Source organism: Crocodylus siamensis, chromosome 12 (assembly GCF_052110815.1).
Source record: "Crocodylus siamensis isolate JL-2025a chromosome 12, ASM5211081v1, whole genome shotgun sequence".
NCBI classification, from domain to species: Eukaryota; Metazoa; Chordata; order Crocodylia; family Crocodylidae; genus Crocodylus; species Crocodylus siamensis.
Window position 1 is genome coordinate 45,540,706 of NC_143406.1, and position 23,236 is coordinate 45,563,941.

The 23,236-nt window shown below is 52.1% G+C and overlaps 1 protein-coding gene across 8 annotated transcripts in view; it reads left to right on the forward strand.

Moving 5' to 3' along the window:
• Window positions 1–23,236, forward strand: part of MPRIP (myosin phosphatase Rho interacting protein) — a 127,933-nt gene that overhangs the window by 75,991 nt on the left and 28,706 nt on the right. For 6 of the 8 annotated variants that reach the window (XM_090024168.1, XM_090024169.1, XM_090024171.1 and 3 more), the window contains exons 6-11: window positions 3,617–3,827; window positions 7,096–7,255; window positions 16,053–16,194; window positions 16,788–16,898; window positions 20,220–20,276; window positions 22,703–22,771. In XM_090024168.1, the coding sequence (XP_089880294.1) occupies window positions 3,617–3,827; window positions 7,096–7,255; window positions 16,053–16,194; window positions 16,788–16,898; window positions 20,220–20,276; window positions 22,703–22,771 (750 nt within the window). Of the gene's footprint in view, window positions 1–3,616; window positions 3,828–7,095; window positions 7,613–16,052; window positions 16,195–16,787; window positions 16,899–20,219; window positions 20,277–22,702; window positions 22,772–23,236 lie in introns of all 8 variants that reach the window. The other 2 variants (XM_090024175.1, XM_090024167.1) reach the window with 2 other exon arrangements.

Genomic DNA, 23,236 nt, shown 5'->3' on the forward strand with positions numbered 1-23,236 from the left:
GGAGGGATTGGCCTCCACACTGTTTGTTACCACCTCTGTTCCAGGACTGGTGTATACGTGTGCAGCTTGGACGTAGACTACACCTAGACACCACGCTGCTGATTTTTGGCTCCAGCAGAAAGCTGACCCTGTGGCATCCTGACATCTGCTCCCACTTGGTAGAGGCGACTAATATTTGAATGACAAAAGAGAGGGAAAGGAGCCATTTGGACTGTCTTGCTTACACAGTACCGCTTGGCACACTTCCATGCCTTCTGTGTGTATTTTTACATAGACAAGTATGTAGAAAGTGTAGATTTTCAAAGAGGACAAGTAACTTTGGGTTTCCATTTGGGGACATCTTAAAAAAAACCCCGATCTTCAGGAAATCTTGAGCACTCACTTTCCCAGTGCTGTTCCTCTTCAGAGTGTTTCATGGTAGATGTCCAAATCTGGAGGGCGTTGCTGGTCAGCTCTTGAGAGTGTAAGGGGGTGCAGGGGTGTGTTTGGGCGTGGGGGGAGTCACCAGATGCTCTGACTTTGAGACGGTTAGAGTATTTAAGGGCTTGATCCTCCACATACTTCTGGGGCTAGTTCTTAAAACCTTGAAGTGTCCCATGAACTCCAGTGGGTTCGGTCCAGTGAGTGTGTGCCTGTTGGGAAGCATGTCTACGTGATGCTTGCCATAGTCATTCAGATTTGCCTTGCTTTCTCTGCAGCGTGTTGAACAGTGGAGAGGCTGGGAGGGGTTCACAATTTGTGGAGAATATTTCATATCGGCTGTGTTTGCCTGTGGATGGCTTTGTCATTCATTGCTCAGTTGTTCTCTGTACTTGGTGGCTTTCAGGGAAATTCTGTTAATGCAGAAACTCGACACGAGAAGAAAAAATTGTAGTTGATGGAGCACAGCTTTTTACCAGTTGTGACGGTTTCAGTCCCTTTGCACATACGAATCTGCTAACCCATACTTACTTTGTCCCAAATGAAGTCAACAGGCTCAGCTTCCTGTAGGAAGGTTCACCTGTAAAATAGCAGTTCTGGCTGCCTTGCAACAGCAGTCAATTAAAGATGCATTCAAAATAACTGTTTTTTCTTTAAAATATTTATAGCTCAGTAAATGTGTCCTTCGAAAGTCAAGGTCCTCTTGCATAGTAAGGCTGTCTGATGCATTGTTGTTGTTTCTGTAGGGCTTGGAAAGCAGTTCAGTCAAAGAACTGAAGCTCCCGTTGAAATACAGGGGAATGAATTTTCTCTCTCATGCAGTGTTTTCTAGCTTTATTTTTTTCAGCTTGTCCTCAAAATGTTCAGAGTGAAGAGACTGTGTTTATCCACTAGCAGGTGAAAGCAAAAGAGAGGCCTGAGGCCATGCAGGGCTGTTAAAGGCAGCAGCAATGTGAAAGTGAGGCTGTTGGAGGTGGCAGTCCTGCAATAAGAGTGTGCACATGGACGGGGAAGGTTGGTATATTAGGTTCATGGCGTATCCCCTGCCAGGAGTGCACTCCTGGAGAGGTAGCACCATTGGCTTCAAACCTGAGGGGAGTGAGGGTGAGGGCAGACTCCCGTTACAGCGGTGTTAGATCTGCACTGTCCAATGTTGGCCAGAGATGGAAAGCTGAGGAAAGGATTGCGGGCGATGAGAGAGAGAGGAGCAGAAATCTTCAAAGGCACAAAAGAAAGAGAATTTTTGGATCCCTCCTGCAAAGGGAGGGAGACCATGTGGGTCTAGGACGTCCTGCAAATACCTGCTCGTCTCCAGCTGAGACGCCTGCTGATTGAACTGTTGACAGCCCCTGCGTGCTGAAGTCAGTGGGTAACCTCACCCATAGCAATGGTGCTTGCATGGGGCAGTGGGAAGGGTGGGTGCCCAGCTTGGCCTCTCCCTAAGTGCTGCCAGCTTTGTCTTTGTCCAAGTTGGGGAGCCTTGTAGCAGGAGCCAGTGCAGGTGGGCTAGGTTTGTTTCTACCTGGGCGAATGGGTCACCCCACAAGGCAAACCGTGCTGAAATACAACCCTTTGTGCTCCAGGAGACTTGGAGTGCTTTCTTGGAGAAGTTTCATCTTAGCAAGACATTGTCCTATACAGTGTCTTGGCTCATGGGCAGCCTCTGTGTCCCCTGTTGACTGGGCAGGTGAGGGCTGCCCAGCTCAGCAGGCACCCCTCTGACAGATGAGAGCTCTTACACCTTCGCCACACGTCTCAAGATCCAGGGCCTGGTGGGCCGTCAGAGCCTGCCTGCTGTGGCCGGGGCTGCCATTTCTCTCAGGTGGTGACACGGTCTTGTGGCACTCTGCTTTGAAGAGTCTTGGTCAGGACAGAAGAACATGCAGCCTGACGTGACAGCCAAATTCAGGCTGCCTCAGTGATCCTGGTAGATCTTGGTGATCGTCGTCTCAGTTGATCCTTCTAGCATTAGGAGGATGAGAGAGGGTGTTCCACGGAAGGGGATAGGGATTGAAGTGCAGCCTTCTTGGAAATGAGGATGCCTCCCAGTAAACACTGAGGGAAGGGAGTCAAGGGATGGGGCCCACATACTAGGAAATATGTGATGACAGATTCACAAAGGGGATTTGGGGGTGCATGAGTCTCACACTAGTTGGCCACCCCCAGGATCTTGCTTGCATTTCTAGGGTTCATTGTGTTAGCTGGGATCCCCTGGGAAGAAGGGGAGCAGGGGGTCCTTTTGTATCTGTAGTTATAAGTCTTCTTTCGATCTGTGGGGGAGAGGCTGGGATGATCCATCGGGACAGTCCCAATAACACTGATCTTTCTGGGAGTTCTGATGTAGGTCAACATTTAAAGGAATCTACTGGGTCTCAGTCACTTTTTGAGGAAACCAATCTCCCTAAATGCCCTTTCGACACCGTCTCTGTGTAACCACCCTGCTATACTCATTGTTGTGATATCGGAGCACATCGCACACCCCAGACTTAGAAATCCCTGCCCGGGGATGGGGTCAGGGCTGGCAGCCTGCGGCATGCATCAGGACGGGATGCACCAGCTGGGCAGAGGGGGAAGCTCCCCCAGAACGACTGCGAGCACAGGCTGCAAACAGACAAAAAAGCTGTGAAGCGTTCCCGTTGTGCAGCCTCCTGCCTGCAGAGCTGGAAGGGGCTGTTCCAGTTTGAAAAAAAAACCCAGCCCCAAGCCACGGCTCCGTCTGTCTGTGCCTTCATCTTCTCAGGGCTCCAGGGTTTCCTTCATTTGTGAGCTGAGCTTGCCTCTGCCCTGAGCCTCCCTCCAGCTGGGTGAATGGGAACGTGCGTGCTCCGTCTTCACATCCCTCCCTCGTGGGAGAAGGCTACCGGACACTTCCTTTCCTGTTCCAAGAATGGCCCTAATCCCTGCTCTAAGGAAGCCCTGAATTAGCCCGTGACCCTGGCAGCTGAGCTGGTACCTGCCGCTATTCAAAGCCTATAAATAAGTTAGTTTAGGGGAGGAACATACTGATCCATTCTAAGTGCCCTGAAACACCGCTGGGCCTCGGAGCTGTGTGGGGGATGGACGTCGGGAAGGGCAAACCTGCTTCATGTGCCCCCACACAAGGACCCGCCTACAGGCAAGAAGCGTTGGTGGGTGTGTGGCTCTTGCTGGGACGCAGCATGTGCCCTAATCCTTAGTATTTTCTGGTTCTTTTTAGGAGCCGGGTCCTGCCAAGATGGCTGTAACCAGCAGCAACATCCCCAGTGCTGAGAAGGTCCCTGCCACCAAGTCCACACTGTGGCAGGAGGAGATGAGAGGCAAAGACCAAGCAGATGGGAGCAGTAGCCTCAGCCCAGTCCAGAGCCCTGTGCAGAACCAGGCCACGCCTGCCAGCTCCCTGAAGGAACCTGTGCTGGAAAACAAAGAAGGTGAGGCTGAGAGGGATGGGTGCCAGTGCTGTTCTGGCTGTGTTTCTGCCTGGCTTTGGGGGTGCTTTCCACTTCACCCCAAAGCTGTGTTGTCTCGTGACTAGAGCAGGGGCCTAAAACAATGGCCCCTGTCCCTTCTCTTCGCTCATGTTCAGAAATACTGCAATTTTTAGCAGAATTTAGCTCTCCTGAGCCCCAGTTCTGCTCCCTGGGCTGTCTCCGGCGCTTGCGTTGGGCTGCTCAAAGGTTCCTGTGCCTCACCTTACCCTTCCCGGAGATGGATCCCTCCCTGGGCTGCTGTGGAGCTCAGCACTTGCAAACAGCTTAGCTGTCCTCTGAGGGAAGGTGCTTTCAGTACAATTATTATTAATAGCACAGCCACCCCAAGGACCTTATTTATTCACATATCGCATTTGCTTTTTTCCTCAGAAATCAGGGAGTGAAAACTGGGGCACATCTTGCATAAGGAAAGTTTAACCCTGTTTGGTTAAAAGGGAAAGTGGTTTTTTCCCCCCTTATCCTATCTTCCTGAAACAAGGTGCTTGCGTGTTATAGGTACGGTATTTCCGCCACTGGAAGGTTTCTTTACACCGGTTCTCTTTTATTATCAATTTATTAATTGCCTTGCCTGACTGACCAAGGGTGGCTGAATTGGACCTTGCTGCATTGCTCGCCTTGAATTTTCACCTTCTCCAAAGCAAAGCATGCAAGTAGCAATGGTTTCTTGGGGTTTTAAATTTTTCTTAATGATTTTTTTTTTAAAAAAAAAATGAGCCATCCCCCTGCTGAGTCGGATACCTGACTACCTGCTCACGCCTGAGAACCTGGGACTGAAATGGAGAAGCAGGAAAGGATCTGCCTTGGTGTTGCGAGAGGCCTAGGTGTAGATGAGTGTTCAGGGCAGCACGAAGGGACCTGAGTGAAGCACAGAAAACCCCTTTGTCCACAGTTATGAAATGGGCACAGGTTCCCTTCTCTGGGGACATTTTTAATCCTCTGTGGTGCGAATGGCACAACCTCATGCCAACTGATAGTGACGTGGGAGAGGCAATGCTCTCCCAGCTGGCATGGAGAAGGTTGGCCTGGAAACAACGGGATGAAATGATGGGAAGGGAAAACGCTGGATAAGGGACTGGAAACTGTTGTAGGCAAGAGCCTTGCCCTGGCAGGGAGATGGACAGGATGACCTCACTAGGCTTTTTCCTTCCTTCAGAATTGGATCAGGGAGAGAAGGAGAATTTTTTCCTCTTTGTAATTCAAAGCATTGCCAGCCGCCTCCCAGCTGGCCCCTGGAGGGTACCACTAGGCGCAGGCCTGCCCTGGAGCTCTGCTTCCTTATCCTGTCCCTATAACAGGGCAGCTGTTTACATTTTGTCTCCTCCGACTAGTGCGTGGAAGGCGCCCGTATCTGCTGCATTGTTCAAAATGAAACAATAGGGGCCAGGGCTTTCTTCCTGCTCCGCGTTTGTGTTCCCCTTGGACAAGTCATGGGGGAGGGCTGAAAAGCTGAGTCTGTTTCCTTTGTCTCCGTGATCTAAGTGGTGATCTAAAAGGATTGCTTTCCTTCTCTCTCCCTTGGGATTAGCTAATGGAATAGGACTGCTCCCTTTGCGCCCTTGCTCTGAATTAGCAGGAGCTTTGTTTCGGATGAATCAATTGGGTTTTGGCTTGGGTGTTTTAGGACGTGGCCACAGGATTGAAGTGGGTGTAGGCGTCTGCGTGCGTTTGTGAGGCAGCTTGCCTGATGGCGCATTGTGTTGGGTTTCCTTGCTCTCAGCCGCCTCAGTTTTTTTTCCACAAAGCAAATGTATGTATGTATGTATGTATGTATGTATAAAATAACAGTAGTAGTATGGGAATGAAAACTGTGTCTTAAACACTGCTCCCACTCTGCACCTGCTTGCGCATGTGCACACACAACATGGTGAGTTGTGCTTGTTGGTGTTTGAGATTGAAGATAAAACAATGAAACATCCAGCTGATGAACTTCAGATCTGGATGGGAAGGTCACGGATGGGTGGAGAGCAGTTGCATTGTCCACCTGCATTTAACCATTCCCTCCCCATCCTCCCCATGGCAGGCCTCTGCCTGGAATAAAATCCGATTTTTCTGTGCCCTAAACTTCCACATGGAGAATCTCTTCCAGGTCACTCATTTGGGGAGCTAGACCCTGGTCATGTTCAGGGATTCAGGAAACTAGAGTCCCCGCCTCCCTGAAATCACTCCCATGTGTGTAGGGTGTGGTGCTAGTGCAAATGCAAAATGGGCATCGCTCCATGTGACTTGGTTGGCCAAAGCAGCAGGGAAATGTCAATCTGAAGGGTTCCCTGTCCCTAACCCCCTTGGCTGTGCTGGCATGTTGGTTGGAGGTCACTTTCAGGCTCCAGTAAAATCATGCAGACACAAGTTGTCTGCCACACTTAAGGGGAGGGGACCTGCGCTGGAATTACAGCAGGGCCATGATCCCCGCCCCAACCTTCCAGTGTTCCTGAGAGGGAGCTAGTAGTGGGTCCCAGCTTCCTCTAGCTGTTAATGCACCTTCCGATCTCCTGACCCCCTCACTTTGCTGGAATAAGACCTTGTGAAAATGGATTGCACTTGAGATTAGTGCATGCACTGCTGTGAGTTGGCTGGGCATTGGGTCTTCCTTCTAACACCCTCAGGCCCAGCCTGACTCTTGGATGTCTTCAAGAAACCCCCTCCCATCTTCTGTTGCTGTGTCCTTCCTGCACAGGCTGGAGCATGGTGCTGTGGACACCAGGGAACAAGAGAAGGCTCTCTGGGTCCTGAGCTGCTCCTGAGCAGATCCTGGGTGTTAGTTGGGCTGTGGCACATCGTGCTAACTTATTTCCTGTCCGTTGGGGAAGTTTCTCAGGCTGTCCCTCCCTACTTGAGTCTTGATGTCTGTTGCAGTTTCGTGGCATCCCGAGCAGCAAGGCTCTTCAAGGCCTGAGCAGTGATGTGCTGGAGTGTGGTGGCTCTTGGGCCGCCTCCTGTCAGATCTCACCTTCCTAGAAAAACCTCTGGCATGGGCTGGGACGAGCCGAGGCTTGCAGAAACCCAGCTCCCAGCTTCCCTCCAGTCAGGTGGGGTCTGTAGCTGGTATCATGCCTGGTTTCCTGTGTTGTTAGTCCCTGTCCTGTCCCACTCTGTGCAACCAAGGCAGGTTCTATGTTATAACTGCCTTTTACACAAATAAAGAAGAACAGAAATGGGGTTTGGACCATATGGAGTGACCTCCTCTCCATCCCCTTCTCTGATTCCTCAGACGAGAGCTCCATGAACGGCGACCGACTGGACTGTGGCCGGAAGGCACGCGTAGAGAGTGGTTACTTCTCCTTGGAGAAGACTAAGCAAGACTCAAAGTTGGAAGAACAGCAGCTGCTGCCTCCGCCATCCCCTCCCAGCCCCAGCACCCCAAACAACAGGTACAGTTATCCCAAATCGCCCTCCCAGGAGCACGCCCGCCCCTTTCCTTCCCCAGGTACCCGATTGGGCAGCCGAATGGTTAACAGCTACTCCCTGAACTCCCTGGACTCGAAGAGCACTTGCCCCACGCACAAGGACGTCAGCAGCCAAGACGGGGGACAGGGAGCAGACAAGTCGGGGCGCTCCCTTTCTTTTAAAGCCAGCCGGCAGTACGCCACCCTGGCCGACGTCCCCAAGGCCATTCGGATCAGTAACCGTGAGGCCTTCCAGGTGGAGAGAAAACGGCTGGAACGGAGGACTCGGGCCCGCAGCCCCGGCAGGGAGGAGGTGGCCCGGCTCTTTGGCAATGAGCGGAGGTAAGGCACCAGGCGCTGACCTGCTTTTAACTTTTGCTTGTCCAGGATCCGGTTGGCCATGGTCCGTGAGTGACTGGTGGGACTGATGTCAGTGTTGTTTCCCCATGGGCAACGAGGCCAAAACCTGCATAGGTGTGGCTGGAGCCCTGGTCCATCGCTACAGGCAGCCTGCGAGTGTGAATGGGAATCCAGAGAAGAGCCCTGCCACCCTGGGTAGCAGGGCAAGGTCGCCCAGGCCTCATGGCTCTCCCAGGTCACCCAACCTCAGTCAGAGGCTTTATTGAGGGAACTCCCAGCTGCTTGAAGCAGGGACTCAGGGTTGTGGGGCCAGAGCAGAGGTGCCTCTTAAATTTGTAGCCAAGTCATCTTTCTGGGCCTGCCACTTCTTTCCAGTTAACCGTTGCTCTGTGCTTTCCTGCAGGGGAGGTTGCTCCTACTGCAGCTGGGAGGTGGGCTGGTGCAGGGGGTTGCTGGGACACTGGTCTGTGCCAGCCAGTTAATGGATTCCCCATTGGTGCCAACACAGAACAGAAGTGTTCACACCTGGCAGACCCCAGGTCTGGGCAGTCTGTCCTGGGGGTGGCAATTGCTGCAGACCAGGGGGATAAACAAGCTGCCACAGGATGTTGTATAGTCGTATTGCCAGCGCCGCCTCCTGCCTCCACCCTGGACCAGTGTGAGGTGGCAGCTGGCAGCATTAATTAGGCTATTTTGCTAAATGGTGTTGGGGGTTACATGTGTTACACAACAGTCTAATGAGCTGAGAGGTTTCAAAATGTCACGTCATTAATCGTGGAGAGAGAAGCACGCTGCAGAGGCAGCTGGGAGCGACACACGGAACAGCACGGCGGGGGAGGCTTGCCCTGGGGGTGTGAGAGAGCGCGCTCACAGCATGCTCCCATCTTTTCCTGGGGACAGGACGATAGCTGTAGCTGGCCCTGGAAGAGCTCCGTTTGTGTGCTGAGGACCATAAAGTAAACCCCAGAAACCCAGGCACTGGGCTAAGTCAGTCCACTTAGCACCCCCTTACGTGCCCATGGGTGTGGGGACTTCAGCACCATGTCAGCCAGTGCTCACAGGTTGCTTTCCTTCACCCTGGGAGGACTCTTTTCCAGCCAGCTCTCCTGCCCCACCCCCAACATAAGCACGGCCTGCAAAGCCCAGCTGCAGCTATTCCACGAGTGACTCGGCCTCATACTAGTGCTTATTCTGCTTGGCTTAGCTCTGCAGGAACTGCGTGTGCCTCTAACCTGTGCTGTGGAGGCCAGCGTAGCAGTTTGAGGCAAGGGAGTGGAGGGGGGATGGACTTATGCAGCAGTTCCTTGGCCCCCTCCTCCGCCCCGAGCTTGCAGCCCTTCCCTGTGTCGGGTGAGAAGGATGCCCTGTTTGTCTCCGGCCACCCCTTTCCTAACACTTTGGCTGGAGAAAGGGTTGTTATTCCTGCTTCATAAACTGCTCCTGTAACCTCTTGGCTGGAAGCTGGCCCGCTGAGGCTCAAAGGTGTCCTGGCAGCTAATGTCTTCTGAGCTAGAGGCTCATGTTTTCTTCTAGAGCTGAACCACTGGAGTGCCAGCCCCAGATTGTGATTGCACAGCTGAAGACTAGCTCCCAGACTCCGCATAGTGGTGTGTGTTGGGGGGGAAGTTTTGCTTCTGAACAGGCTCCTTGGTGCTCTGGGTCCTTATGCGGGGATGCACAGGTCGGTGTGGGGGGAGATGAATGGAGCAGGGGAACAGCTGGCTAGAAAGTGACTCCTGGTGAATGAGGCTGCGTGCAGATCACCAGTGCCAGGATGATGGAGGATTTCTGAGTACTGCCAGACATTGTCCTTTTAATTCCCCACCCTCCATTCCCACATGGCAGGTGCTTTCCCATTTCCCCTGGCCCCTTTGTTTCCCAGGCTCCCAAAGCTATCAGACCGCCACAGGAGATGGGATTTTATTGAATCCGCCTCAGTGAAAACTCCCCTCTGTTATGTCTAGCCGGCTTATTGCCTTTATCTACAGTGATTTGGCTCTGCCTAGGGAGTGGGGGCAGATGAATGCCTTCTGTGCTTGGCTGCTAATGGTCTCTTAAAAATATATATATGTATCCTTTAATAAACTCCCTGGGATCCCAGCAGCGTAGTGTGAGCACGGAGGGGGGCTTTGGGTTGATGTCTGAGGTTGCAGCAAAGAAGCTTGAATGGAAACGAGCCCTCTGCAGTATTGCTCCCTGTATTACAGGGGCTGTCGTAGTTGCTTCGCCGTGAGCACAGGCAGTGAGCTTTGTCCCTCGCTCACCAGGGTCTCTGCCCTCCCCTCCAGCCTCTGTACAACTCCATTTCCCTTTCCTTCCTGCAGTCAGGGCTGCAAAAGGGGTAAGAAGAAGGGAACAGTCAGAGCTGACTAGTATAAGTGCTGGAAACCCAACCCCCACCCCATCTCCACTTGTCCTGAGATTTTAAATGGATGCTCCCTCCAGACTGCTGAGCCCCACACCTGTTGGCTCTAAACAGTTTCACAGGCCCTCCTGTGCTTTGCCAGGAGGATAGGTGGCACGTTCATCGAAGGTTGGGGTAGGCGAAGGATGTGTCGTGTAGAGTGCTCTTTTCCACCAGCATGTGTGAAACTGGGCATGTGCAAAACATGTTCAGTCTAAACAAAGAGCATTGGTGCTCAGGGGCAGGGACCACACATCTTTAAAAAGGATCCTCCAAACTAGTGACTCAACAGGAGGGGAGGGTAGCGCTACATAATGTGGACCGTTGTCCATCTGTGATGATGCCCCAGCACTGCAGGAGAGTGGGAGGCAGTCCTTTCCCCAAGCAAGACTCCAGGGTTAGTGACCCTCTCAGGTGCTTTTGCAGGCTGTGGGGAGGGAAACGCCACTTGGTCATCTGGATGAAGATCCTTCTGGCTGTGGGAGGGCATGTGGGGAGCAAAAGGATGGAAAGTGGTGGGGATGGGAGGGTCTGGGTCTGTGAGGGTCTGAAGGGGTCTGGTACGGGGAAGAGGAGTTGAGCTTGGCCCTCTGTGTCAGACAGTGCAGTGGGTTATCAGCCAGTGTGTGTGGGCTGCACCCCTGTACCTGTGAACTGGGCCAGGTGGGGAGGAGGTGGGTGGCGCGGTTGAAGAAGTGCTTGCCGGGGGGACCTCCATGTTCTGAACACTCGGGTGGATTTGGGATTGCAAGAGGGCCGGTGCAGCACAGTGCCAGAGAATTAACATTTCCCACCTCTCGGCTTGGCTTGGCTTGGCTTGTCCCTTTAATTTGAGTAACTTAGTTTTGCGTTTGATCTCTCCTTCCCCACTCCTCCTTCCAGTCGAATCCCTGCTGAGGGTTTAGCAGACCCATGCTTCTCTTCCAGGTTGCAGGTGCCAGTCTCTCCTCTGGGCTTCAGACCATTCCTTTCTTTTTTTTTAATGCTCTTTCCCGTAATCCACTAATGAACCCTGCTTCTGTTTTATCCATGGGGAACTCATCCAAAATTATTGGACCCACGCATACACCCTTCTAACCCAGTGAAGCCGTACTAAGATGCATCTCTTTGTCAGTCTTTGCAGCCGAACTAACCTGCTCAGGACTGGTCAGTACTATTGGCTGCTTTGCTCCTCTTTCTGGCAGTCCCCACTCAACCATGGCATGAGCATGGGTCTTCCTATCTAAAGAGAGCTACATACTGACTTATAGTAGCTGTAGCTGAGCTAACTGCATCTACTATCTCCCCTCCTCATAATCCCCATTTTTCAGACCTCTTTTCCCCTTTAAAAAAAAGAAAAGAAGAGATCTTATGGGTAGTTCTAGTTAATGATCAAGATCTGTGTTCTAAGAGGCTATCATTGATTATTTAGGCCCAAATATTAGCCAGTGACACCTTTTAAAAATACCTATTATACCCACTGTTTCTGAGAGAGAAATAATAAAAGGAAATGATGATCCGCTATCACCCATCGTCCGTGTTGGAGCCCCCCCTGCTGGTCTGCAGCCAGGAGCTGGGTAACTAGTGCTGGTTCTGCCTCGGCGGGAAGTCCTGTGTGTGGTGCTGGGGAACAAAGGGACGAGGAAGTCGGTACAAGCCCTGCAAGCTTGTTCCTTCGATGCCAGAGAACGTCATGGCATTAGGATGAGGTCTGCAGGCCTCGTTTGTCCTCTCAGATGCCAGCCCGGGTCTGAGTTGGCTGCATGGTGGGGTTGGCTCTCCTTTCTCCCAGCTGAGGTTGGAGGCATACGGCAGCACTTCTGCCTGGAGGTGGACTCGCTCGCATCTCTGTATCACAGTGGAGTTCTCCAGCTCACGGGATGGAGCCCATTGGAAACAGTTAAACAGCTGGGTGTCATGGGCTCTAGGGCAGACATTGTTGTCCCAGAAGATTTTCCCTGAGAGTGACTGCTTGGAATTGAGGGAGATGCCCTGCAATGTGGTGCTGGCCAGCTCTTCACGTGTCGCTTCCTGGGAGAACTCGCACCATCCTCTGGGTACAGAGCTGGTACGATGGCTTCTGCTAGGATGCTCCCTGTCAGCCCAGCACTGTGCCTGGCTCTGCTCAGCTGGGAGAGGGGAGTTGGGCTCGCCACAAGAGATCAACCCTCCCTTCAGTAGCTTCCCTGTGAGCTGAGCAGTCTCTGACCACCACACAACGCTGTAGGCCCCACGAACCCATCCAGCAATGTCCCCGTGCTGCCACAGGACAGTAGGCTGGTGGCTGCAGACCCTTCAGGCCTGGCATTGGCAGCTCTCACTCCTTTTAAGACCCACCATAAGGCTTCTGGCTTGTGACCACATGTGACCTCCCTTCCAGCCCACACTGGATCTGAACATCCGTGGAGCTCACCCATGCCCTTGCTCGGGGTTTGCAACCCCTTAGATTGAGAACCACTGCCTGAGGGGCTTCTGCATCTCCAGGCCCTGGCTTCCTGCTGCCCAGCAGCTCCCCCAAAGCCCTTGCACCATTTCCCGAGAGCGGAGGCCCCTTCAGAAGTGCTGTGTGCAGGCTTCAACCCTCCTCACTGACACCCTCTCCAGAGCCCTCAGACCCTGTGAAGCCAGCTGAAGAGAGGGAAGGACTCATGTCCACAGAACCTCCTTCTCCCATTTCCTTATTTATTTCAGCCTCTTCCCTTCCGGTTTCCTCTCCTCCTCGCTCATGCTGGCAAGGAGCAGCGAAACCGCCAAGGGATTACAGCTGGTTCCGGATGGTAATAGCCGGCTGCCTTCCCCCTGGATGGGGCCTGGCTGAATATGCAGGAATTAGGCCAGCGGTACCAGATGTAGGAAAAAAAAGTCTAAATGTCCCCTAGTGAGAAGGGCTGTGGGGTGGAGGTAGCTGGACTCTGAAGTAAGCACAAACCCAGATTTTGATCCTTACCCCGCTGTCCTGTGAAGCCGGTGCCATGGCTGTTCTGGGAGCTACAGGTTTCATACAGCGTCGTATTCTCTCGGTGCGTGTGCCATGCACCTGCCCTGTTGCTCACCTGGGATGTGCAGCCGCCCACAGCCCTCTGGGGCATTCCCAGGCACTTTGCTCTGTGGACACACGACGGTTTCTTCTTGCTTCCAAGACAGGCGACTTTTAAAAGAGCTGCCTCTTGCTGAGTCCTGGAGTCCAACCTCCTCTGTAAGGAATCGGGCTCTGCTCCAGAAGCACAAGAAGCGGGGTACTGAAATGCTTCTCCCAGCTTCAGTAAGCCACAGCGGTACCTGGAGCTGCTGGCTGCCTCTGTCTTGGAGTCTCAGGCGGTCCCCTGTGTACTGCTTTCCCTTGGCAGAAAGGGTGCCTGCTCCTTCCCTCCTTTCATTTCTTTTTTCCTTTGGATCTGTCCTGTTCTGTTAATTCTGTGTATCCCTGCGGTAACTTTTTCCTTCCCTATTTCTTGATTCTCTTTTTGGTTCTTCTTGCTGCTAAATAATAACTGAAAACCCCACTCTTCCAATCAAAGGAAATTTGTTCTAATGATAACTCTTGTTGTCAGTCTGTGTAGCACCCCCGCATCACGCCTCGTTACCGTAATAACTGAATTCTGTAGCTTGTGTTTAGCGGCCTGGAAAAGATTAACAGCTTGCATGGAAGAAGATTTCCTTGGCGCTAGCTTTGTAGCCAGGCAAGCACTAAGATGGCCCTGCAGCTTTTGAAATGCTCCCCGCTTTCTGCTTTGTAGTGTAATTTTGTCTACATGCAGCCAATGTTTGTAGGGGCCCATTCACCCCTGGAAACCCATGGGCAGTTGCAACCAGGGCTGTTGGGAGCTGCTCATGTGGGCATGGGATGGAACGAGAAAGAAGCCCCCAGACAGGGTCTGTGCCCCCAATAGGAGCACCTCTCCTGAAGCGTTTAGCTGGCAGGACACGATTCTCACCTGTAATTCAAATGATGATGTTAACCCCTGGGGCTGTGATTTGGTTACAGTGATTTTTATTTTCCTGTTCGATAATGAATCCTTGGAATGACTTTTGATTTCATTTATTTCGTGTGTAGATAGATTATATCGAATTTCCTTTTCTGTTCGTTCATTTTCCAGCCTTGTTTTCTTCCAGGTCTTGTTGCTCTCCACCTTCTCCTGCTGTGTCGCTGTGTGACGTGTCCACCTTTACCTCGCCTGCTTCGCTACCATCTCATCTCAGTCTCAAGCCGTAGAACACCTCGATGGCACGGCCCCTTTCATGAGAAATCAACCTGCTTTCAATTTTTTTGATTTTAGTTTTTGTTTTTAATTTTCTTCAGCCCTTCATCTGATAGGGCAGAGACGATGTTAATTCATGGGCCTCTGTTTCCTTGCTTAAACCAAGATGGGACCAATGACAAGGGGCATTGTTGGGTTAAACTGAGCATCCGGATGAATTCCTCTTACTGGTATTACTGTGCTTTTTGGCTCGGAGCCTGTGAGCTGCAGTATATGGACATGCTGCCCTGGACCTGTGCATATTCCAACTGTGCCTGAGCACAGATATCCATCCACATGCTGCAGCTCGCAGGTTTGAGGCCTTAGATGGTTAAAGTGGAAGATGCTGTAAAAAATTCATTCTAAAAATTAAACTTTTCCTACTGCTTCTGTCTGATAGTGTACTCCCCATCTCTTTGTCAGCAAACACTAAGCTAGTGAACTCCTGGTCCTGTTTGATTTTACTTTCTCGTTTTTAGGGCCTAGCTCTGAGCTGTGGTGTTTGCATTGCAAACAGAGCAGAGGAACATTTACTCTCAGAACATCCCTCAGCTTTTATGAAATGTGGTGAAAACTCTGTTTAAGCTATGTTTGAGGCATTGTGTACCTGACAGTGTCCCTTTGAGAGATGAGTTGAAAATAACTTGATAATTGAATGATTTGTTTCTTCTGAAGTGGCTTCTGATTGATGACATGAATTTTTTTTAATGCTTGTGTTAATGATGAACTTGAGTGATTTTTATGGGTTCATAGACTCTCATAAAAGCTCAAGGGCCTCTCTGGTACAAAGAATCAGTCTCTGCAATTTCACACTGCCAGGTCCTTTCCATTCTTCCTGGCTTTGGTACAGGCTCACCAGCCTTTCTTGATGCACTGGTGCTTTTGCAAAATGAGCTGTTTTCCAACCTTTGTATAGCTTGTAGTTTGGGGGAGATCTTTGTGGTTTGGTCCCAGCTCCATCCCATGGTTTCCCCATCCCCATTTTAGCAGTGGCTTTAATGCCACTTTGGTGTGCAGGTTGTCAGTGGACTTGCTGCGTAGCCTTGCACGCAGGGGCTGGGTCTACTGCAGTAGAATAACTTCTTTCTAAACGGGGCATGCAGGATAGTTTAAATGAAGAGGAAGGCCCGGTATTGGAACAGCAAATTCCAGCAAGTGTGCTACTGCAGTAGCCACTCCTGTTGCTTATAGATATGAACAGGAGCACTTGGTGATCAAGGTCTTACCCCTGGTGAGACCTGTATACACGCTTAGCCTTCATGACGAGGGGGAGGTGGTCATTTAGACCTGCTGGATTGGCCCATGTGGGCATAGGGAGGGGTGAAGGGGAAGGGCAAAAGGAGCCTATGACCAATATTTAAATTAGCCTGTTCTAGGAGGGGGAACATCCTTGCAGTTCTGAAGCTACTGTCAGTATTGACACCTCCTATGTCCACCTGGCTCGTTGGGGCTAAGTGTGTGCAAGGGAGGAGGCTGGCTTTCTTGTAACATGGGCCTAGCAAAGCGTTTGCAGGTGTTTCCATCTCCTGGCTCAAAGCTGAGCACTTGGGAGTTGCCTGCTACAGCTTCAGAGCCTACAAGTAAAGTCCTGCATGGCAGGTGGAAGTTGGTCCATTGTCCCAAGTCTTCTGCACCACATGGGGATGCTTGGGGAGCTTGTACGGGGCAGGGTGTGTGGCCAGGTGCGGAGCTGGGAGAGAGTCCTCGCTGCAGGGAATCGTGTGATTCTGAAGTGACTCCGCACGGTCGCTGCCCTTGCATTTAAATGTGGTCTGGTTTCCTTTCTCTTTCTGTCTTCCAGGCGATCCCAGGTCATTGAGAAATTCGAGGCATTAGATATAGAGAATGCCGAGCACATGGAAACCAGTGTGTCGCCAGGCTCTGCCCTCTCCAGTGAGACGCGCCAAGGCAGGAGTGAGAAGAGGGTTTTCCCCAGGAAGCGGGTAAGGCTCTCGGCTTCTGTCAGGCATGAGGGTGCGCTCAGGAGGTGGGCTGGTGGCTTGGATTTAGCATGGCTAAGATTGGCCCAGCTGATGTTCCTACTTGGGACCTGTGTGCAAGGAGCATGGTCTGGAGGGCATGAGAAAGGGATGCGTGGCTAAAGCAGGCCATAAGCTTGAGGGCGGTAAATCTCATCAGGAACCCAGGCAGGTTTGCTGCCTGCTTCCCAGTCTCCTGCCCACTATGGAACCAGAGGAGAAGATAAATCATGTTTTTGTCTCTGCCTCCCAGAAAAGAGAGGGAGGCATCAGGTCCAGCAGGGGTGCCAGGGCACATTCAACTAAAAGAAATGGGCAGTGTTGAAAACTCTGTAGTATGAGATGTCTGTAGACGTGTTGGAACCAATCTAGTGCCTTGACTCCATCCAAGAGAGTCGTGTGCTTGCAGAAGCTCAAAGGCAACCCAAGGCGCCACCTCACCAGCTCTAATTTTTGAGGCTAAAAAACACATTATGGCTGCACAGTTCTTGCAGTGCTTGGAGACTAGACTTGTTCCTCTGGGCTGTCATGATGATCTGGACTCCTTCTCTTTGCAGGACTCCGAAACAGCAGCAGTAGGCTCCATCCCAGAGGTCTCTGCTTCCCCTTTGTCTCCACACCGTAGAGCAAAATCACTGGATAGAAGGTCCACGGAGTCCTCCATGACGGTAAGTCCGGTGGTCATACCTGGATGTGGCAACAGAAGTGCTGCTTTAGGTGTGAATGGAAACAAAGCTTCTAGTCTCAGCATTAGGCTTGTGAGAACCCCCCCTCCTGTCCCTTGCCATCATCAAGGAGGATGCAAGGTCATATTCAGAACTGATGTAAAAAGCTGCAATTCCAGTGACTTGAACCTGATCTAAACTTGGCCTTGAGTGTCATAAAGACACCCCCTGTTTTATCTCATCCACACCAGTGCTGAAGCCTGAGGAGGGATTTGTTTTCCTTAGAGCACTGAGCAGATGCAGCAGCCTCTTGGGAAACCAGTGCCTCAGGTCCTATTTGGCAGGTGATTTCCCCCTGTATAAAAGCCACCTCCCGAGTGCTGTGGTTGGCTGTTGTGGCGTCACAGAGAGGTTCATTTCCTTGTGTGTCCCATTCTCTCTGCTGTCCTCCAGATCAGTGCTGCCCCTGACAGCCCACTCAGTTTGCCACTCGCAGGCTGTCAGAGGCTGCCTCAGACTTTTCCCCCGCATGCCTCCCTTCCCCCTTAGTTTGCAGCTCCTTCTGTCAAAGTGACTGAAATTCAGTCTTTATTGCACTCACTGGTTTGTTTCTCCCCATCTCTGTAACCTTGTGATCCCAAGAGTCTCCTGAGGACTGGGTTAGCTCTGTCAGACTGGAACATTTATCAGGCAAGTCTGTCTTCTCAGACTCAGGGGGAGGTGAGAGCTCATTCCCTTTGCCTCTGTCCTCAGGCTTTCCTGGTGTTTGCAGCTCGTTCCCTGCCTGACAGCTGTGTGCGGGTTTGAATCGCAGAGGCTCTCTCAGGCCTGTGTCCACCTGTCCCTTCTGTCTGCAGGCCTCTGCTAATGCTGGTTGTGGGTCAGTGTCTGTAGCTCCAGCATCAGTTCTCCCCGAGTTGCAGCTCTGGTGCTTTGCCAGAGCCATGTGTGCACTGTGCTTGGCTGCACGCGCGGCATGCGGGGATGCTGGGTGTACTGTCAGCATCCTGAGTGAACTCTTCACAGTGGTTGAACAGCTCTGCTGGCTTCACTCATCCCACACCAGTTCTTCAGTGTTTTAGTCAACCCCTGTGGTTCTACTGCCAGCGTCTCTGTGGTAGCTTTCCAGGCTGCCTCCTCAACAAGGACCGTCTGATAAGATCAAGGTGGTTGTCTCTCACGCAGCTGTCCTCCATGCAGGCTGGGGGGTGCACAGCTATTGCTGAATCTTTCTCAGGTCCTCCTAGGATCCTGCAATATGTTTGATAGTGGCCTTGGTATTTCCCATGGTACTGAGCTGAGGTGGGGTCATTGCCTAACAGGAGCACTGGTGCTGCGAACCAGCTGGACTTAATGGATTTGTGTAGGCAGGCTTCCTTTCCTCTGCTTTCCAGTTTGCAGTTGCCACTAGACTTGGGCTGGGTTGTGGAAACCTGGCTTCTCTCTTCCCCTCCACTTCAGCTGCTCCTCTGACGTGTTCCTGCTGGGAGTTTTCTAACCCCAAACTCTTGGCACCCATCAGTTTCATAGCAGCAAGTTGCAGTGTCCTAAACCCAGGACTGTAGCCTGCTGCATGCCAGTGCACTGAACAGGGGGACAAGGGATCTGCTCTGTGGAGAAGTCCTCTCTTCTTAGAGTGAAACGCTTGTTGCTACGACCTGGCATGAAACCCTTCTCTGAGGAAATCTGACCAGGGCTCCATATGGGGTGGTGAGATGCTGGGATTCCCTCTACTTGAGCCCTTAGGGTATTTCCAGGCCTCATAAATCAGAGCCCAGCCTTATTTTGAGTCCTGCGGCACCACGTGACTGCCAGCTGCCAACCATGCCCGGCCGAATTTATAAATAGAGCCAGAGAAGCAGGGAGTGAGTACTAGGAGAGTGTGTGGATGGCAGACTCATGAAGGGCCACAAGGAGAAGGTAGGCCTGGACTTCCTTCCCACTGGCTGCTTAGGAGCTGTTGGGTTGGGTGGAGGCATCTGGCTTCTGAAGAGAAACCCCTCTCCCCTCACACCAGTGAAGGGTCGAACATTTTAGAGAGTTTTGCCTGGGTTCTGTCTGGATGAGGCAAAAGCTGGTGTGCAGCTTCTGGAATTGAGCAGTTACATGGTGTCCCATCAGATGTGCCAAGGCAGGGCCTTGGCAGCAGCTTGGTGGGAAACAGCAGAGAAACCTGGCAAGATATTCATTCTGGAGGAATAGAGCAGACCTCACGTTGTCACTGCTGTCTTCTCCCACTGCCCCCTCCAAGAGCAGGGATGCAGCGTGTGGTGTCTGGCCAGCCTGAAGCCAGTGCCATGGGAAAGGGTGGGGGTGGGAATTTCTTGAGAAGGTTCCTGCCAGCACCATGGCTGCTGTTGAGGAAACTCCGCTGTGCTGGATTCCAGCATAGCCGTGCCCCATTGCCCTCGATCGATCTTGGACCAGCCAGACTAAAACCAGAAGAGTTTTGGCTTAAGAAACTTGTATGGGATTGGGTAGCTTGGGCCCATTAGCCAAAACCTGGCTGGACCCCTACAAGCTGGTCAGAAAGCATCTGGAGCCTTGCAAAACTAGCCTTCACCCAGAGGCAGCACACCTCCTGTCTGCTTTCCAGAGAGGATGGATTTCCATCTTGCTGATCTGGGCCAGTTTTCTTGGTGCATCTCTTCTCCCAGTTGTGCTCCCTGCTGCACTTTCCCAGCTGCTCTCTTTTTATTTGTTTTGTGTTGGGTGCCTCCAAGAAGGAAATGGAGCTTGCAGACCTGTCCTGTTCACACCCCAGGCAAGGCCACGGCTCTGCGTTGCTGTATGCCCAAAGGATTGGGGATACAGAATATCTCCTCCCACCAGCAACCCTGGGAAGTTCAGCCCTTTCTGAACGGGGCCATGCAAGGAGTGACAGCAGGGCAGACTGTGCAGCCTGCCTCCTAGGTCACATACGGCCTGGGCCATGATGGCTTTGTCTGGAGGAGCTGTCTTCTTCATTAGCTGTCAGGGATGTAAAGGCTGGCCATCCTGCTAATACTGGGTGCTGCAGCTGCTCCCTCCAAGAGAACTGTGTTGGTACTGGTGCCATGGTGAGACACGGGAAGGCGAATGCTGGTGCAGACACAGCCTGAGCAAAGCATGCTGTGGGGTCTCTTTCCTCTTCCAAGAGCTGAAGTTTAGCCCCTGCCTTCTGCTCTGGTGGCCCCGAATCCCCTTGTTCTGGCTTTCCCTACGGCTGGGTTATATTTCATGAGATCATTGCTGTGGTATTTCTTCTCAGGGGAGCTAGGAGCTGGCATGTCATCTGAACCCTTAGAGAGTCTTAAAGCTTCTGTCTTTTCCCTCTCCTTGCAGCCCGACCTGCTGAACTTTAAGAAGGGATGGCTGACGAAGCAGTATGAGGACGGGCAGGTAAGTCCAGCAGGCACTGGCCTCTTTGGTTGCCCTGTTGACCAACTGACCACAACAGCCTTGCCTCATAGTCTTCCCCCCTCCACTCCCACATCTGTATGGGTTGGCAGGAGGATTGGCCTCCCCATCGTGACTGGGAGCATTCACCTGCCTACATGTTACGACAACACCCAAAACCCAAGTTAAAGGCCTGGGGTCATGGGCTGGCAGGAGAGGTTACTTGTTAAACGTTAACAGGAAAGGCTTCCACCTGCTCAACTAGGGGTGCACAGTACAACCTCGGCCTCCAGGGCTTTCTGCTTTGTTTGTAAGCCTTTCCTGAGGGCAGCTGCAGCTGTGTGTGTGTGTGTGTGTGTGTGTGTGTGACGAATGTGTGTGTGCATCAAATGGTTTTAGGTCTCTTCTGCTCTGCATGCCGTGCTCAGCGCTTCTGCTTTCCAGCACAGCAGGTTGGTATTAGCCCTGTTCTGTACAGAGATGTCTTGGCAACCCCAGCTGTGTACAAGTCAGATCTGCCCTGGGGCAGGACTGGCTGGTGCTGTGCCCTGGGGTGGGCGAGGTAAGCTCAGGGGCCTGCCTCTGGGGTTTAGCTTGAACTGTAAGCACTGGGTTCCTCATTCTCTATTAGTCTCCCCTCCCTTATGGCCACTGCCTGGTCAGCCTCAGCGTCCAGGTGCAGAGGAGCCTCGCCAGGCCTCAGGGAAGCAACTGGGCAGAGAAAGAAATGGAATAAAAATGTCCTCATCAGGCACTAATGGGAGCACTCCATGAGGGGATGCAGGGAAGTGCTCTATCATGGGAACCCTCAAGGCTGGCAGTTGCTGCTGACCTGGGAACTGGGAGTGTGCTTGTGCTGCTATTTATAGTGGCGCCCTCCTAGATTTTCTTGCCTTGCAGCCCCCTACCCCAGCCTGTGCAAAGGAGGGAGAGGGCTGACTCAGCAGTGGGGGGGACACAGGATCTGGCACCTGGGGGATTGGGGGGGGGGGGTGTTCATCCACCCTCCCTTCAGAGCACCACAGCCAGCAGATGGATGACTGAAAACAGCACCTTGCCTGTTGTCTGTTTGTTCTGTGCATCTGATCTGCGATTTCACTGTCTCATCTCTGAGCTTTGCTCTTTTGCCGCTCCAGAAACCCCCAGTACTATCGTCTGGGATTATAATGAAGCTGGGTCTTCAGTGACCTACGGATTTGAGGCCCAGGTTGCAAGTTTGGTAGGATTCAGTTTTAATTAGAAGATACTCTTGTAATCTCTCTCTCTCCTTGCATCCAAACACAGGAAAAAAAAAATCATCCAAATGAGAGATGAAACTGAACAATTCCCTTGTTAATTTGGCTCACGGGGGGCAGAGGGGGAGACCACACTACGGTCTGTCAGATCTCCCCGGCAGTTAGTCCAGGAATCGATGTTTGTGAAACGCTGATATTTAGCTGCAAGGTCCTAAAGGACAGGCCCACCTGCGGGTTCGTGACAAGGAGTTTCACTAGTTTGTGTCCCTCTGTCATCTCCTGCCATATGCTCAGATCACAAGCTTTGGGGCAGAGGCACGTTTAAGTTCTGTGCTCAGCCATCACCTAGCGCAGTGTGCTCCTGGCCTATGACCAGGGCTGTGAGACACTGTGGTGATGTAGATAGTAATGGTGCAATACTTCCATCTGAACAAAGCAGGGGGAAAAAACTGGAAATAATAATGAGAATTTGGGCTTCTCATCCAGTATAACAGAACTACTTAAGACACGGGCAGGGTCCATCTACCTGGGTTATGTTAGCTGCATAGAGCAGGCCTAGCTGCATGCACAGCCAGCACTAAATGGGGTTCTGGCAGAGTGCTGAAACACAGGGTATACCTGCGTTGCAGGGCTGGCCCTTCTCATGGACGTTCTGGGCAGTTGCCCCGAGCAGCAGAACTGAAAGATGGTGGTTTTAGAGCCAATCAGCAGCTTGCATTTGCTTGGTGGCATTAGCTGTGTGAGCGTTGGGGCTGGTGAACGATGCCTGTCAAAGGTCAAAAGCAATGAAGATAGAGTCTTTCCAGGGCTACAAATGCAGCCATTAAAGTCATCCCTTTGCCTCAGCTGTGTGCTGCAGTTGTGCCCAGGTGCTCACACTGGGTGTCTCTGGAATTGTCATGGACCACCGTTCAGTCGACTAAATAGATGTTGCCACCCCAGAGGTGGGCTGGGCTCCCACAGACGAAAGCCATGTACTGGGCCCATCCCGACTTCCCCTTCTCTCTTGCTCCTGCAAGAGCGTGCTGGGCTTACAGCTACTGCCCAGAGTTGGTCTTGGCTTTGCCACCTTCTGAGATGTGTCATGCAGGGGGAGGGGATCACCCTCCGTTTGGTCCTTACCCAGTGATACCTGTTGCCCCAGGCAGGGGTAGAGAGCAGCATGTTAAAGAGCCTGCCTTGTTTGTTTCCTAGTGGAAGAAACACTGGTTTGTGCTGACGGATCAGAGCCTGAGGTACTACAGGGACTCAAAGGCAGAAGAGGTAGGTGTCTCTCTCCTCAGAGTCTAACCTGTTTGTTTCAGGGTCCGAGGAGTTGCAGGTGTTTTGTGTGGGCCCTTCACCCAGCATTCCTCCGCACAAGCATGTGTGCATCCTAGTGTCCAGGATTCTCACTGGCTGCCTTGCAAGAGAGCTAGAATGTCTGGGAGCGCACCCAGATGGACGGTGCTCCTTGCTTCCAGCCATGGGAGAAGCTCTGGCCAGGCCCATCCTTAACCTCTGAGCCCTCAAAGATTTGGGGAAATACAGAGCTGGGTGCACCACCTCTGTCTTGAACAAGTGTTTTATTGCTCAAGGTCCCTCGATGGGGCTGAGAGTACATCTGATGTCTCTTTTAGGTTTGTGCCACTCTTGGGTCTTCAGCTTTGTCTCACCAAAGTGATACTGAGGTTCAGGCAGACCTCGAGAGGAAAACTCAACAGCTTCTTGTTAAGATGCTGCTTCAGG